Source organism: Lupinus angustifolius, unplaced genomic scaffold (assembly GCF_001865875.1).
Source record: "Lupinus angustifolius cultivar Tanjil unplaced genomic scaffold, LupAngTanjil_v1.0 Scaffold_337, whole genome shotgun sequence".
NCBI classification, from domain to species: Eukaryota; Viridiplantae; Streptophyta; class Magnoliopsida; order Fabales; family Fabaceae; genus Lupinus; species Lupinus angustifolius.
Window position 1 is genome coordinate 35062 of NW_017727751.1, and position 17334 is coordinate 52395.

General features: G+C 30.3%; 1 protein-coding gene across 1 annotated transcript; it reads right to left on the minus strand.

Annotated features, from left to right (window-relative positions):
* Positions 1-1931: 1931 nt before the first annotated feature.
* On the minus strand, positions 1932-8543 carry LOC109341057 (acid beta-fructofuranosidase-like). Its single transcript, XM_019578853.1, has 9 exons — positions 8527-8543; positions 8059-8490; positions 6273-6281; positions 4837-5175; positions 3759-4276; positions 3489-3650; positions 2843-3078; positions 2506-2593; positions 1932-2261 (listed from the first exon to the last, which is right to left on the minus strand). Exons 2-9 carry the CDS (start codon positions 8453-8455, stop codon positions 2058-2060), a joined length of 1953 nt encoding a protein of 650 aa, XP_019434398.1. The 5' UTR covers positions 8456-8490; positions 8527-8543; the 3' UTR covers positions 1932-2057.
* Between the last annotated feature and the right edge of the window lie 8791 nt (positions 8544-17334).

Sequence of the window (17334 nt, forward strand, 5' to 3'; positions counted from 1 at the left end):
CGCCCGGGCTAGCCCCAACGACGCCTCGGTCGCCCAGGCGAAATCCTGGAATTTTTTTTTTTCCGCCCAAACGGGTTTTTGCTCGCCCCGGCGACGCCCTGGTCGCCCGAGCTCGCCCCGGCGATGCCCTGGTCGCCCAGACTACTGGGATTTGGACAGAATGCTAATTTTTGCCATTTTCAACAATCAAGACACATTCAAACATGGTTTTTCAACCACCTGCACTCAGAAAATTTTACAACAACATTCATATACAATATTCAACACATTTCATCAACAATCACATATATTCAAAAGCATTCAAACATAAAAATCTTGGGTTTCTTAAACCCAAGTTAACTCCAAAACCTTTGAGATGGTTTAGGAGATCCGGGTGTCATATTCGGACACCACTATGTCACGATGTGTTCTCTCTCACCTTAATGAAGCGTGCTTTACGAAATCCCTATGGTTCGGTTGGGTTGCAAGGTTCAAATGCCGGAAATCTTCGTAACTACCATAATAAAACTCGTTAGTTTCCGATATTTCTAAAATCGTTACCAAAATACTTAAAACTCCATATTCCGATTTAAAACATTCTTTGATAATCTTACCACTTTAAAGTAAGTTATACAAAGTATCATTTAAGAGTTTCATGAGACCTTCATGTACTCATAAACCTCAACATCATTTTTAACAAAGATTTCTATTTTTCCAACTTGATTCAAGCCATGGTTTAAGGCTAAAAACAAATAGAAATACATACATTCTCATTTTTACAAAACATTTCCTAAAGGTTCCTTTGATTTTATCATCATCCCCTTTGGCTAAAACAACAAAAAGTATATATTACAACATTATAACAACTCTATGAACACAACTTGTTCATGGTTTCAACAAAATATTTTCATGAGTTCAAGAACCACATCATTTTCGGTTTTGAAGAGAAAATGAGTTAGAAAGTGTTTTAGAAAATTTCAACGGTTGAATATGTTCTTGACATACTCATGAACAACATACTTAAATATCATCAACATCCATTGGTTGAATGTTGAGAGATCAAGGATTGAAGATGGAAGAAGAAAGGAGAAAAATGAGAGAAAAGATGAAGAGATTTACCTTCTCTTTGAAAATGCAAAAGTGAGTGAGTGAAGTGTGAAATGTGAGGGTTTAAGGGAAGAGGGAAATCAGATTTTCCCTAGGCAATAATGACAAATCTCATAGGGTGGCTAATGAGATCATGAGATATTTTGAGAAAGTGATGGGAGATTTGCTTTATGGAAGTCAACTCACACATCCCAATGCAAAATGATCACCTTGCGGACACGTGTGATAACCATTCCCGAGTATTATCAGCCAATACTCGATCGGGTATTTTAAATCGCCCGATCCTAATATCCGATTAGAATTTTGGATTTCGGCATTTCGATTGAAAAGTATTTAGAAAATAGGTATGGGTGTAATCAGAGTCTATTTTGACTCGAAATTAAATTACGAAGCCAACGGCGCGATCAGAATTCGATTCCGAGTTACAGAACTCAAAAAGACACTTTTCGAGTCGTACCGGGCGGATTTGGCCCCGACAGTGATCCAGAACCGACTGTCTCCAAAAATTACAAAAATTTACCACAAAATTGGAAATAAAATTTCAAGAATAAAACTCAACTAGAGTTTCGTCTAATTCCTTACCGATAATTCCCAGAAATTCATTTTCGAATATATATATATAATGAAAATATTAGTAAAATCTTATAATTCAAAATCGTAAAATTCGCGGTGTTACAAGTTTCATAATATTTTATATTTTTATATTGTATTTGATATACTTGCATTTTGGGTACTAGAAAATTCTAATATTTTCTTATCTTTCTCTGTTCAACACTTTGTTACACCCAACGTGGTATAACAAAAATTTTATTGAAAAAATAAATAGATACAATCTCAAATGCCAGAGTCAAAACTATATTCATATAACATCACTCATCTCAACCCATTTCAAAACTATGTTGACATAACATTACTCATCTCAAACTTACAAATAAATAAATAGGAATAAATATACTTGTTATATCTCCATTTTAATTCTTCTGATCAGGGTTGAATGGGTGTATAAATGCAGAATTCATCTGCCAAATCTTAAGTGAAGCTTTTACTGTGGCCTCAGTAGCATTGTTGAACAAGAACAATCTTGTTGCTCCATAGATTGCCTTTGTTGGGTAAACTCGGGATGCTATACACGTTCTTCCACCTTGAGCAAAGCTTTCAACTATAGAATGGTCCACCTATATTATAATAACCACATATCCCATAAATATTTATGTCCATAATATAACATTGTATATGTGTATTCTTGTGAAAAAAATATTTGTACCGATAGTGTAAGAATTTTTATTTCGTCAGTGGATTATTCACTTCATATTTAATTGAAGTTATCTCTATTTTAAATATAAATAATACAAATAAATATTAAATAATTGATTGTATCTAAATGTTTGCACCGACAGTTAGGAGACTTAATTAACTTACCAGTATCCTTAAAGACAACTTTTCACCTTCAAGCACTGGAACAGAACTTCCAAAGATTTGTTTATTAACATCAGTCGCCAAAGAAGACCTATCAAAACAATGTAAAAATCTCAATATTGAAATCATCACAACCCAATACAATATTCCTAGTTACATGGTACACTGTTATTAGAGGTTTGTCACTTTTTATGTTATCAGATTTCCTTAATGATGAACCTAGTATTCTATCTGAATTTGGTTAGGGGTACGTAAGGTAAAGGAATGAACATTGTAACTATGATTTTATTATGGAAGGAAATTAAAGCAACATTGTTCTAAGAGCAAATAGTTCTAATACCTTGATTGATCAGAGCAGAATGAAGTCTTAAGAAGACCATCAGTTCCTTTAGTGACATAAAAGTACACAGGGGTATATTCGGAAAGTCCCTCATCTGCCAAAACCAAAAGACCAAAAGGTCCTAAAGCACCACGTTTTCCAGCTCCACCATTAGTACTGCATTGGTACTCCACATTGGACTTAGTTGTTTTCTCAATGGCTTCCTTATTTATCTCAAACTCAGCAACAATGTCCAACTGTTACATTAGGAGATAAAATGTTATAACTCATCTAAAATAAGTTTGCCTTTACATATATCTAGCTAAGTAATTTAAATTGTGGACTGACATAACATGATACAACCACAATTTGTGATTATGGTAACCATTGCAATTGCATCACACCACAGTTGCCATGTAACACCGAATCACAATGATGTAGCTACATTAGGCCGCAGCGCAACTGCAATTTGCCCACACAGGACCACATCAAATTCAAAAACATTTTTTAATCACAATATAATTCACATCACAACAGTCGCAATCCGATGGCTGCAATGACCGTAATCAGAATAACTGAAACGGGGACCACAATTTTAAAAACTGGTATAGCTCGATTAGATTACTCTGAATTACAAATCACTAAATTTGACTGCATAAACACTAACCTGTGTGGCTGATTCGATATCTAGTGACACCACTGAACCTGGTTTTGCATTCAAACTTTTGAATTGGTCGCTTCTCAACCTCAAACTCTCCACCTCAGCAATAGGCCATTGAAGTAAGTTGCTTCTAGTCTTCTTGTCAAGCTTCACTGTTCTTGGAATACTCTGAACAATTAAATCACAACAATGTCATTGCTAGTTACTTGATTATAACTCAAATAGACACATTAAAATATCAAAGTAGTAATGTTGTATATACAAATAAAAATGTACCTGAACTGAAGCCCAACCTTTGGTAATATCAGCATATTCACTATCAGATTCACCAATCCAACCCCATAACACTCTTCTCCCTTTACTTTGATCATAAAATGTCTTTGATGCATAGAATATACCATAATCATACCTTAGTCCAATACCAACATCATTTTTAACATCATCTGGTATGAAATTAACCTTCTTTTCATCATAACTCCCTATTGAATAATAATCATGTCTATCATCATCCAAGCTTACTTTCACAACATGCTTCACCTCAGCACCATTGAATGAGGTATCTAAGCCATTTTCAGCCAACTTGGAAACTGGATAGAAATCTACACACTCCCACATGCCAGTTCCTGGGACAGCCCTAAGAAAACCCTCCTTAAGCTCATAAGTCTTGAAGTCCTCAGTGTCATAAATAAAGGCAATGCCAGTTTTGTTCAGCTTAGATCCTATGGTGATGCGCCACTTTCCTTCAGAGGTGAGCCAAGCGGTGGTAGGGTCACGAAAGTCCTTGTAACCAATGCCTGAAAGGAAGGGAGAAAGCTAAGAAATTAACATCCAGGTAACATAGATAAGAGTCATATAACATGCAATCATTGTTTTGAAATGTGGTTATGGTTATGGTTATGTTGCATTTAATGTAATTATGGAAAATTTTGGCCATACGAATGTAATTGCGGTCGCGCTATCATTGTGAAGACTCTCAAAACCACATATTATAGCAACAATTATAGTTATAAAACACAATTTAAAATATTGCATATGACTAATATAATGCAAATACAACAAATTTTAAAAGTTATAATTCACAATACAATTTATAATGCAATCTCTACTCCTCATTTGATTTCAATATAATATTTGTTTCGTAAGCTTATGCCCCCTTGCTTAGAACAAAAGGCAAAAAAAGATAGAAAAGCAATATGAAATGTCTAGAAATGTGATAAAAAAACATGTCAATTATTTTGAAGTGTATTACATTATAGTATAATCATGGGACAACAACAAACATAATAACCGAGTCTTATCCTACTAGGTGGTGTCGTCAAAATCAATCATGACATGCATAAAAAATTATAAGTACCTGGTGGAGGGAAGAGAACTGGGTTGCCAGGGTATTTGATCCAATCCACAAGGAGTGGGTCAAATGGGTCTGCAGGGTAGGCAAGGTTTTGCACCTGAACTGACTCATTGGTTGAACCAGTATACAACATGACGACTTGACCATTAGGTAATATGGTTGCAGAACCAGTCCACACACCGTTTATGTCATACCATTGATCATTCACCATTGCTAATGGAAGGTGCTCCCAATGAATCATGTCCCTTGACACAGCATGCCCCCAAACTATGTCTCCCCAAACTGCAGCATTGGGATTGTACTGGTAGAAAAAGTGGTACCATCCTTTGTAATACATAGGACCTGAAACATATATATAAGTTGCAATAGCCATGTTAAAAAAAGGTGTTCTTTGTAAAATAAATATAAAAAGATTTGAAATTGGGCCTGTTTGGACTTTTTTAATGGTATGGTTGGGCTCTCTTAGTAAAATGATTATCCACACTTGGAAATTTTTTTAAGGATGTAGTATCTGTAAATAGGTTAGAAACGAGCCGAACCGAGTTGAACCAGAGTTCAGCTCGATAAAGATTGGTTCGGCTCGAAACTCGACTCGAGTTCGATATGAGTTATTATTTTAGCTCGAGTTCGACTCAGTTAAAGTTCGCGAACTATTCGGTTCAGTTCGAATGGTTCATTTGGACAACTCAAATAATTAATTAAATTTTGAAAGAAATACTTCAAAAATGTTTAATATATATAAATATAATATTGTTTGTATATACAATAACAATAAATACATAAAATAATATATGGGTCATAATAAATTTAAAAATTAGTTTAAAATATATATATATCGAGTCAGCTTATGAACCAAATGAGTCGAGCTATATCCAACTCAAGTTCGGCTTGTTTATTTAACGAGCTTAATTTCCAGCTCAAGTTCAGCTCATTTGGTTCATGAGCCAAGTTTATCGAGCTAAATAACGAATCGATTTTCGAACGAATACTGAGTTGGTTCTGTTCATTTCCAGCCATACCTGTAAAGATATATTATATATGGTTGATGCATCATTCAATTTTGTATTATTTTTAACTTTTATTTAAGAGTTAATAATGATTGAAAATAAATGTTAAACAATATAATGACAGTTTAAAAAACTCTTACAATCTACATTTTCCTCATCTTTTAAACTATTTTTTTATTATTAATGTTCACAATTTCAAACCATCTAAAAAGAATAATGTTTTGTGACCTTTCTTCATTCATTTTTTAGTATTTACATTAAAAAATGAAAAGTGGATTTATTTATTTAAGTTTTTATATTGTCATTATAGTATTCATAGTCCATATTTAATTACATTGAATCCTAATAAAAAATAATACAAATAAATAACAAATAATATATTAATTTTGTATAAATTTTTATTAGAATAAGATTGAAGGTAAAATGGCTTACCGTTAGGATCTGAAGCAGAATCAACAGGGTAGCCGTCAGAGCAAGCAACCGCCAGCCAACAAAAACAGAAAAAAAATTAGTTTAGAATAAAAAATGAAGATACACCACTCACTGTCATAAAAGTTCAGACGTAACAACAATTTTTAAGAGTTGATCATGTCACGACGAAAACTGAAATTTATGGGAATTGATTTCCATTGGATTTTTCAGAGTTGATCAGTTTGGTTTTCGATTTTCTTTTCTACAACCAATAAAATGAAAATCAGGTTGATATATTACACATCAATATTATTTTATACTATTTTAGAAATTAGTGATTTATTAATGAAATAATTTATTTCAAAACATGATGACATTTGTAGTATATAATCAATTAGATGATTTATTAATGAAACATGATTTATTAAATAAACAATTAATATAATTAGATGATTTTTTTTGGGTAATAGCACAAATAATGCAATTGTGCTTATTTGATTTAAGACTCAAGCTTATTTCATTGGATTTGTTATCTTGACAGAAACAAATTTGGTTGCACGTGGGTTTTTTAGTTGAAAATGAGTTTCACATGGAAGTTTGTCTGTGATAAGAATCCTATAAAGCGGGGGTAGGGAATCCCATTCAAAACAATAAGCTTAGTGTTAAGAAAGGAAACGGTGATGTACCCACTCTTTAAAATGCATCAAAATTTTTACTTAATTGATCTATTTGCAAGTCAATTTTGGAGGGAAAAAAGGAAATGAAAAAATTTAATACCATAAAATATATTTGTAAAATTAAAAAATAGACCTTAAATAAGGATGAATATAGTTTGTTTTTTAACTTTCTTTTTTTGGATGTCTTATTGATATATATAACACTTTCCAGCTTCTAACAATTTCATTAATTTTTTTGTATGCACATTTTCTATGGGTGAAAGGAAGTTGCTATCACCGCACATTTGTTTTATAGTTCTATTGTGAGAATAAAAAGTACACGGATTAGGCCCGAGATCCATGCATTAGTTTTCACCAAAATAATAGAGGTGTGCTTGTTTAAACAAAAATGATTACTAAAAGGAATACTTTTCTAATCATCTAATCCAATATTGGAAGAATCTTATCCAAACCTTTTGAAACTATTTAACTTATTTGAATTGAAATTGATTCAAACTAAATATAGACATCCCTGATTAAATTGAATCATTCCATAAAGGCTGCTTTTGATAATATGTAAAACAAAAATCTTGGCTTGGAAAAGTTCAATCTTACATCATTTTTTATCTACTAAAGAATGATACGCGCCTTTATGAGTTTTCATTGACTTCCTTTTTCTCATTTACAATATCTTTTTTCCAACAGAGAATAAAGAAATAAAAGTAAAAATGTAATTTTAAAACATGTGGAACTTTATGCAACATCTTGTACATAACAATGTGATATACTTTTCAGGCATTTCACATGCCAAATTAAAATATAAATGTATAAATATAAATATAAGTATAATGTCACCAATTATTTAAATTTAAAAAAAATATTTAATTAAGTGAAAACTTTCAAAATCTTCATGTTTCTGACAATTTTGGGCATATAAATCGAATCGATTTCATTAATTGTGGTCGTGATACGATTTTACTTATTTTTAAAACCTTAATGTATTGGCATGACATGTCTAACTTTAAAATCTATTTAACATAAGGTTTTATAAGTTAATTTCATCTTTGTCACTGAGAATCAGATTAAGCTTAGAAGCAATTAAAAACAAAATGAACAATTTCAATTAAACAACAAAAAATGATGTGAATTACCGTTCATCCAATTCTTCTCTGGTTGAAAATGATAAGCTGTTCTCTGCCACGACAACATGGTATTGCTCCAAGGATAATTTTCAGATTCTCCATTGTTTCTAAAAGAAAATAACCTATTAGACTTCTCAGACACCCCTTCAGAAACACCTCTAGAAATTGAAGAAGAAGGAATCACTTTTGTGTTACTAGGCCGTTCTTCATTGTTCAATGATTGTGACACATGTTCATGTACATTTGAGGCCTTAAAGCCACTATAAGCAATGAGAGAAACAAGTAGAAGAAATCCACAAAGGATAAAAATGAGACCCTTCATGTGTTTGCGAGGGTGGGACCCATTTGGGAGAGGAATGTATGGATTAGAGTCATTAGGGTTATCAGAGGAAGAAAGAAGTGACATATTTTGATGATTTTGAGGAATTTAGATTTCCCTTGTTATTTGGCTTAGATGTATATGTGAAATGAGAGAAAAGAAGAGAGGGTACAAAGTTTGAAGTGAACCAAAGAATTATTGAGATACTTTAACCAAAGTGGCATACCTATTTATAAGGGTAGGTTCCCACTGTCTTAAGAGGGATATAAGCACATTTATTTATAATATATCTCATTCTCTATTTTAGACCAATTAAATATTATCATAATCAAAGAAAATTTTTAAAAACAAAAAATAATATTATGTGTAACTCGATATAGGAATGAGATATCATTCAAAACAAATAATCTTTTTCCATACTAAGAGATCGACAGGGGTTCCACATTAAGAATGGACCTATTGGGAGGGCTGGGGAAGGGTTGAAGTGAGGAAATCTAACATAAATAATTGGGTAGCTGGACCTACAATTTTCAATGCAATGATTTCTGACCCTAGTGATCTGGAATGACAAAAACAAATTAGGTGTAAATCCTATCCATTTCCTTCTTCCATTATTATAATTTCATATTAGTTGATGTTGATATATTTTTTAGTCATATATTAAATTTAATATTTATATATACATATAAATTACTCAAGGGATGAGATCTCTTCCAATTATTAAAAAACTTTGAAGAGGCTTTAGACTGGAGTAATCGGTGATTAGCTAATCTTTATTTTTAATTTATTAATCAATCTTTAATTTTTATTTTTTACGGAATAATTGGAAACCATTTAGATAATAATTATCTTTTTTTAAGAAGAAATTTGAATAGTATATAGACACTCACATTTAAATATATATATATATATATATATATTATAAAATAAACTTAAATATTTCAAATATTAGTTGAATACAAAAAATTTCATCAAAGTATACTTTAAATTAAGAAAGGTTGTATGGAGACGTATCCAAATCATATTTGGAGATAAATTTATTTTTAATATGATATCAAAATTTTATTGATTATTTTTACATATATATGTTTTCATATACGTATTTCTCTTTTAAATTAGTTCCAACACTTTTATAAAATTAAATCAAGTAAATTAGTAATGCATAATAATTCTATAATCCATTTAAGAAGCTTTTTGAAGCCTAACCTAATTAAGAATAGGTGTGCAAAAAAATCCGACCTATAGTTGCTTGTGGAAATACCCCCAACGGGTATCCGCAATAATAACTTATGGGTGAGAATGTATTTTATGAAACCCTTCCTATGGGTACCCGCAAATATAAAAATTTAGTTTTTAATTAAATTTATATATATATATATATATATATATATATATAACTTTCTTATTATTTCATAATAAATTGTCTCTATTTGATTGTGATCATAAATTTATCATATAAATATCATATTACTCATGTAATAATTATTTTTACATATTGATTATTATAACTTATATAAATATATAATTAAAACTAAAAACTCGTTGGATATCCGTAAATACCCACTACTCATACACCCAAAAATATTGCGTGTTAGAGAACGAGAAAGTACTATTTTCGCCCGCCCACTCCCATCGGTAATTAAGATAGAATTTTTTCTTTTAATACATGTTTAAGGTTTTAGTGAATGTAATTAAAGTCAAATTTAATGATATATCGGGAATGTAAACTAACCTAATTATTTTTAAATAATCCAAAATTTTCTCCATACACATTTGAAAATAAAAATGATTCTTATTAACCAGTAATTGCGTAGAAGTTTTCTTGTTTATTTCTTATAATATAAATCTTATATATCCATTATTTTATGTCATTATTTTTGTGTCAATAATAAGAATAGACGTATCATTAAGACCCTGATAACTTGTTTTTTAATTAGGAATGGAGTATCTTCTTGTATAAGGAGATAAGTTATCTCCTCCTGCCAGTAAAATCATGACATGTGTCATGTTTCATTATTTTCTATAAAAATATTTTTTTAAAATATATTATATGAGGAGATACATTATTCTCTTTTTAATTTACTTTTAAATGTTTCTTACCGGTGATAAATATAGTGACAAAGGATAATAAGTATAGAAGATTCTGGTTCATTCCTTAGAATAAAGTTTTATATATTACCTATTGTATTATTATCTTTGTTACCAATATAAAAAAAAAACAATGACATTATGGAAGATCTCATTACGTATTTTTTAGTTTATTTTTTAATATATTAAGATTCATGAGCAAATGTTAATTAAGATAAAGTTATAGAAACTGTCAAGAACATGAGAAAATGTCGAATATTTAAGGTAATCCCTTTTTACAATAAATTGTCATGATTTGAATCCGGGGGGAAGTTTGCTGCTGCTCCTTTTTATATGCTGATGATATTAAAAGTTTTATATATAGGTTAAAATATTATGTAAAAATTTGTTATAATTTGAATAAAATATTCCAATTTAATTTCTATTAAAGTATGTAACAATAAATTTATGGATAATATATTGAAAAGAGAAACATAATGTTATAGTTGGAAAATATATATAAAACTATCTTTCGTTCAAAAACATGAGTTGGAATAAAGTGAAAAAGATAAGAACAAATAAATTGAAGTGTATATATTTAAATTTAACTAATATCCTCCCAAACACCAATTAATCTGACCCTCCTTAATGTTATAAAAAAACTTGACCTTAGAAGTTATACACTGGAGCCACTCATTTTGTTAGGACTGCTATATGTTTGTGCCGTGCAAGAGTTTATCACCAAAAGTCAACATTTTAATTAGTGATCATAACACTTTCAACAAAAAATGAGTGATCAAATACTAGTAGTTAAAATTAGATCATACTCCTATAAAAGATATTTTACCCAAAAAAAAACTTTAGGAAGCCATATTTGGGTGATGAGTAGCTCCACAAGGGCCAACCTAGCCAGGGACACTTAATATTATGGTGTTGCACTATTTTCATCAAATTATTTATAACTTTTACTTACTTGATTAACCAGTAATTCATCAAATTATTTCTAACTTTTCATCAATCTATTATTTTTTTAGGTAAAGTAAAATATGTTATTGGACACGGGTTAAAAAAAGTAATTTAATTATATTATCATTTTACTCATCTTTTGTTAAAGTATATTATATTATTATCATCATTCTTAAACCCCTTATAACATTATTTAAGGACAAAATTATTTAAATTGTGAAACAATGTAGGGGTCCTATATATTTTCCTTTCTTTAATAAAATGTATCCTAAGTCATTTCCCTTATTTTTATCTCCATCAAGTTTTATTATTATTTTTGTTTCCCTATACAAAATTAAACAAAGTCCAACTCAATCATCCACTTCTACTCATTCATCCCCAGCTAGGCAACAACTTGCGAAATCATAGTGATTGAGAAATCTATGACAAGTGTAACTAACTCATTGCTGAGTCAGGTGGTGTTTACCTTTGTTTCACTTTCTCTTTCAACTACATTCAATAATGCAATTGTCAAATGCCAACACGCATCCTCGTGGCCTTTATATTTACCAAAATAATTTTGTCTTGGCCTACCCCACATGTATTATATGATTGGGGAAAAAAGATCAGGTTCCATGTTATGTCCTAAATATTATACTATATTAATAATAATGAAATTAAAAAAATGAATATTTAAATTTTTAATTGATATGATATATTTTTATTGGTACAATCATTACCTTAATCGCAAGGATGAGATGCCAAAAAACAAGATTTGAGATGGTAAATCTGTGTTTATCATTCGGTGGTACAAAATTTTCTCATTTATGTTTTCTGATTGTGGTTGGTTATGTTGTAGCTTCATCTATCTCCCTCCAATAATGTTAGTTTATTATTGAAAATGACACAACAATCAAACATAAAATACCCAAACTAGATCTTGGTGCTTTGAAGCTACATAACATTCTAAATTTTCATGTCAGGACCATTATATGCCCTACATAGTTAGGGTTAGTATGATGCATCTTTGTCACATGGGGTACCCGGCCGTGTTACAGATTTCACATGTCCATGCTAGAATTGCAATGTGCTACATGATTATATTATCTACTATTGTAGTCCAATAATTTTGATGCATTATATGTTTGTTTTAGTCCTTATATACACCTAGCTAGTACGTGGATCCTACTTCGATTGAGCAAGCTAATCACAACAATTTTATGACCACATATATTGTCAGTACTTGTTTTGTTTATTTATATTTCAGAATGCATGGTATATAACACTGAAATCAAGGAAGAGAACATCATTTATTTACTAATACTGTATAGTATCACTCCATTTATGTTCAAAAAATATCTTCTACAAAAAAAAAGTTATTAGAATTTTTAATGAAATGTCTGTTTCCCATTGATTATAAAGAAAATAGCACATAATAGTGTGTAGAAAAGTTTTGCTCTATCTGAAATAATAATAATGGCATCGCGGAACTAAAAAATTAATATTTTATTGAGAAGGGTTGAATATACTAAAAAGTTAAGGGCTAGCATGTTAATCGGCATTGTGCGTGTCCGCATTCATGTTTTTTATTGAATGTAAAGTTTTTATCTCTATATATTTTAAGTTGTTTGATTAAATATTTTTCACATATTTGACCTAAGTATGCAACAAATTTTAAGTATACATATCTAAGTGTTTGATATAGATTATGTTTTTAATTATATTTTATAAATTATGACAATATAAATTATGAGATTATAATCAGTAAAATTATAAACTATTTATGTTTTGGTATGTTAGGTTAAAATTGATTATAAACTAATTTTTTTATTTGAGTATATAGTAGAAAGATTATTTTTTTACCGAATAAGTAATAAAAAATGTATGAAATTATTTATTCATCTTGTAATTATTTTGATTGTCTTTTTACATATTTTTAAATATAAACTTTTAATATTTATTATTATATATTTTACTATAAATTTTTTATTTTTTATTAGTTCAGGATAAAGCTAAAAAAATAAAATAAACGATAATATACAAATAAATATCATATTTATAAAAAACACAACACATATTTTTAGTATAGAATTTGATGGAAGAATGGTTGAAAATGGAGATAACTTTGAAATTAAGGGTAAAGTGAGAATTAACAGTGCAATAAAAAAAACAAGACAACTTTAATATAAATAACTCATGGAAAAAGAGTTTCAATTTTTATTTTTTCTTACAAAAAATAAGCTGAGCTTGTAGGTTGGAAATATATATGCTACAACTTCAAATTTATTTTCATAAAATAAGCAAAAACTACACACTTTTATCTATAACAAACCAACACCTAATTGTATGTCACAAGTGGAATGTTTTTTTGGGTTCTAATTCAAAATTAATATTTTCATATCATTCATTGTCTTTAATAGTAAATAAAATCAAAATATCCACTTAGAATTAAAATTGTGTTTGTGACATTGACCTACCCCACCACAAAATTCTGCAAAGACGTTTGTTTACAGCTTTTTAGGATATTATTCTTTTAATCCTTTCTCGATTACCTAACTCAAACTTTGAAAACTACGTCTTTCCAGTTTTGGAAAGCTTTAGGCTCAATAAAGGCAAGAGTGTATTATATTTGTTTAACCAAAGTATCTCTCCTAGAAAATTAATAGTCCCCTGGGTTTGTTGTTACTGTTCACGTTTCTATATTGCCAGTTTGTTATTTTATCCAATTATCCTTCTATTTGATAACTGTCTCATATATGAACTCAGTATTCGTAAGCAGCATAGTCTGAAACATGCCGCAATAGTAATAAGGATATATTACTATTTGCCTCATCTTATGCAATGAAAAACCTATCTTCAAAAGTTAAATGTGAAGTATTTTTTTCCAATATTTTTCTTACCTTATGAGCAAAGAATTAATTCTTTTTAGAATGTAGGACTACTATTTCCAATAAATATTACTCTCATGAATTGAAACCTTTAGGTATCCAACTGAATATTACATTATTTGACTAACACCTAGTTGATAAATGTAAAGTACTTATTGTACTGCTCAAGTTGATTATGAATTTATAATTGCTCATAGGTAGGTAGGATGACAAATAACAAAATAACTGAGTCAATAACATTTTGTTGATATTATATTTTTTGTTCAAACAAATATTGATTATTTATAATTTTTATTTTTAAAAATTAAAGATACTTTTATGAATATATAACTTTACTAAATAACAATAATATGACGATGATTTTGTATAATTGAAATAGATAAAAGACCAAAATTGTACTTATAATTTTAGATGCCACATATAATGTCACACTAGAATTTTCAGCCATTGTCAGTTCAATCTCCTGACTAGTCACCCGAGTTTGATTTTTGGCCATGGCATGCTTGAATCTATCAAACATTTCATCTTTCTTTTACAAGAAGTAATTTCAGACCTTCCTAGAATAGTCATTTATAAGAGTGAGGAAAATAGCTAGCTCCATCCTCCATACAATGAGTTAATTAACGTAGACCAGACAACTCAATGAACATTCTCCATTATTCCGTTGTTGTTGTGTTCCAGAATATCAAACTTCACTTGTTTCTGTTTTCCTAACACAATTTTGACTGAGTCCATTGAAAGCAAAATTTAGCCAATAGAGGTGTTAATATCATAGCAATGATCTTATGTATGTTTGATGTAAGGATCAAGAAGAAATAATGGATCATTTGTTTTTCTTGTATCCATTTTCTTATCAAACTTGACAACTTCTTTATAAGTGGCTGGACTTTGTGGTGATCTTACCCACAAATGACAAAGATTACCTTTTACAACATTTCTTCCTAGGTAGAGATAGAATCTTGAAAGAAGTTGTTGGAACTTGATTTGTTGGAAGCCATAAGTGGAAACTTTTGGGGTGTAAAATCTAAAAATTCTCAAGTCTCACATAGAAGAGTTTTGAAAAACAACCCACAAGTCCCACATAGGAGAGATGATGAACTTGGAAAAAAATCTCATTTTATAAATAGAAGTTTCCTCCCTTCATATTTTCTAGCCCCAAGTTGAATATGATTTCATTCAACGTTTTCTTCCTCCCTTATATTTTCCGCCGATCCATTTTTGGCAAACTTCTCTCCCTTTCTTTCCGTGACACTAAGAATTGGCAGAGACAACCAAATTGTGAGAATTTCGAGAAGTGACATTGGTAGTCACATTGTGGGAAAAGAATTGGCACGAGTATCCATATTGTGGGTATTTCGAGAATTAACACTAGTAACCATATTGTGGTGGGTGTATTCGAGATTGATTATTAAAGTGTAGTAAGAATTTGATAGGGACAACGTGATTGATAGTCTGCTTGCACATTTTGGGCAGTGCCACGAAACATCTTAAAGAGAGCAATCTGACCGAGACTCAACCATTAAGTATTATTTCGTGTCATTTAGAATTGTTGCAAGCTATGGTAACAACAATTTTAAGACGTATCAAACTCGAATGACATTCATAGATAATATTACTGGACCAAACAACTTTAACATTAACAAATCATTTTGGTTTCATGGGACTAACTTCAAATGAGTGGCAACATAAGTGAGAATTTTCCCTCACTATGAAAATAGTTGTGCACGTTCTGAAAATCGATGTCCAAGTGCTGCTGGAAAAAGCTAAAAAAAGGAAAGAGATAAACTAGCTATTAATATAGCTCTCTGGAATGAAAATGATTACCTTTATAAGAATTTCAATCTGAATGGGTTGTCTGGTGATCTCTATGATTTCATACAAGTCTATCAAATTAATATGGTATGCACTTTGAAAAAAATATGAAAAGAAGTATGATACTCATGAAGCTAAGACTAAAAAATATGTTGTTAGCTGCTATGTCAAATATCATATAATTGATGATAAATCAGTAGAGTCTCAATCCAATGAGATACATATAATTTCTCATGAAATTATTTATGAAGGTATGCATGCCCCTAGAGAATTAAACTCGCAAGTAGAACCTATGAATGTATATTCATTGGGTATGATGTAAAGAACAAGGCGTACAAGTTTTATGTCCTTAACGCAAAAGTGATCATTGATTCTAAACGATACTGATTCCAATGAAAAATAAATTCCATTTTAAATTGAAGAATAGTGGAGGCACGCCAACTAGTCACATACCTGTGATTAGTGATAATGATAAAAAATGAAAGGTTTGAAGTAGAACATAGAAGAAGAGAGCAAGAATTACTAGAGAATATATATATGATTATATGGTCTATATATTGGAGGAGAATCCATCAAATCCCCAAGAAGTTTTGACTTCTTTGAATGTTGATTTGTGGCAAGAAGCCATAAACAATGAGATGGACTATCTAGAGTCTAACAATAAAAAGGCTATTTTAGCTCAATTCACTATGAAAGTTGAGATCATAGCACTAGCAACAATTAGTGAAAGAAGCAAGTTGGCTAAGAAGCTTACTTGTAGAGATTCACATATGGGAAAAACTGATACCAGCTGTGTTGATCTATTATGATAGTACCACGACTATTGCAAAAATTGAGAACCGCTTTTATAACGGTAAGAAACGACAAATTTGTCATAAGCATAGCACAATTGGAGAGTTACTCTCTATAAGAGCTGTTAGAGTGGATCATGTATGCATGGAGAATAACTTACCAGATCCTTTGACGAAAGGACTAGCTTAGGAGTTTTTTAGATTTCATACTCAAAAGTTCCCACTAATGGCTTTCAATAAACCAATTTCCAACAATCCCCCACTTGAAATTAAAAAAAACAATTTTCAATAATTTTTGTGGTCTCAATAAGATTGTGCATAAACAAAGGTGTCATGCGGCTTGAATCTTTGCATAGTGAGTAAGATCTAGATTTTACTAGAGTTACTCGTAGTCTTGAACTCTATCTACAACATCAAACCACAAACAACCTTTTCAAAGGTATATTCTATAAAGCCTGTGCAT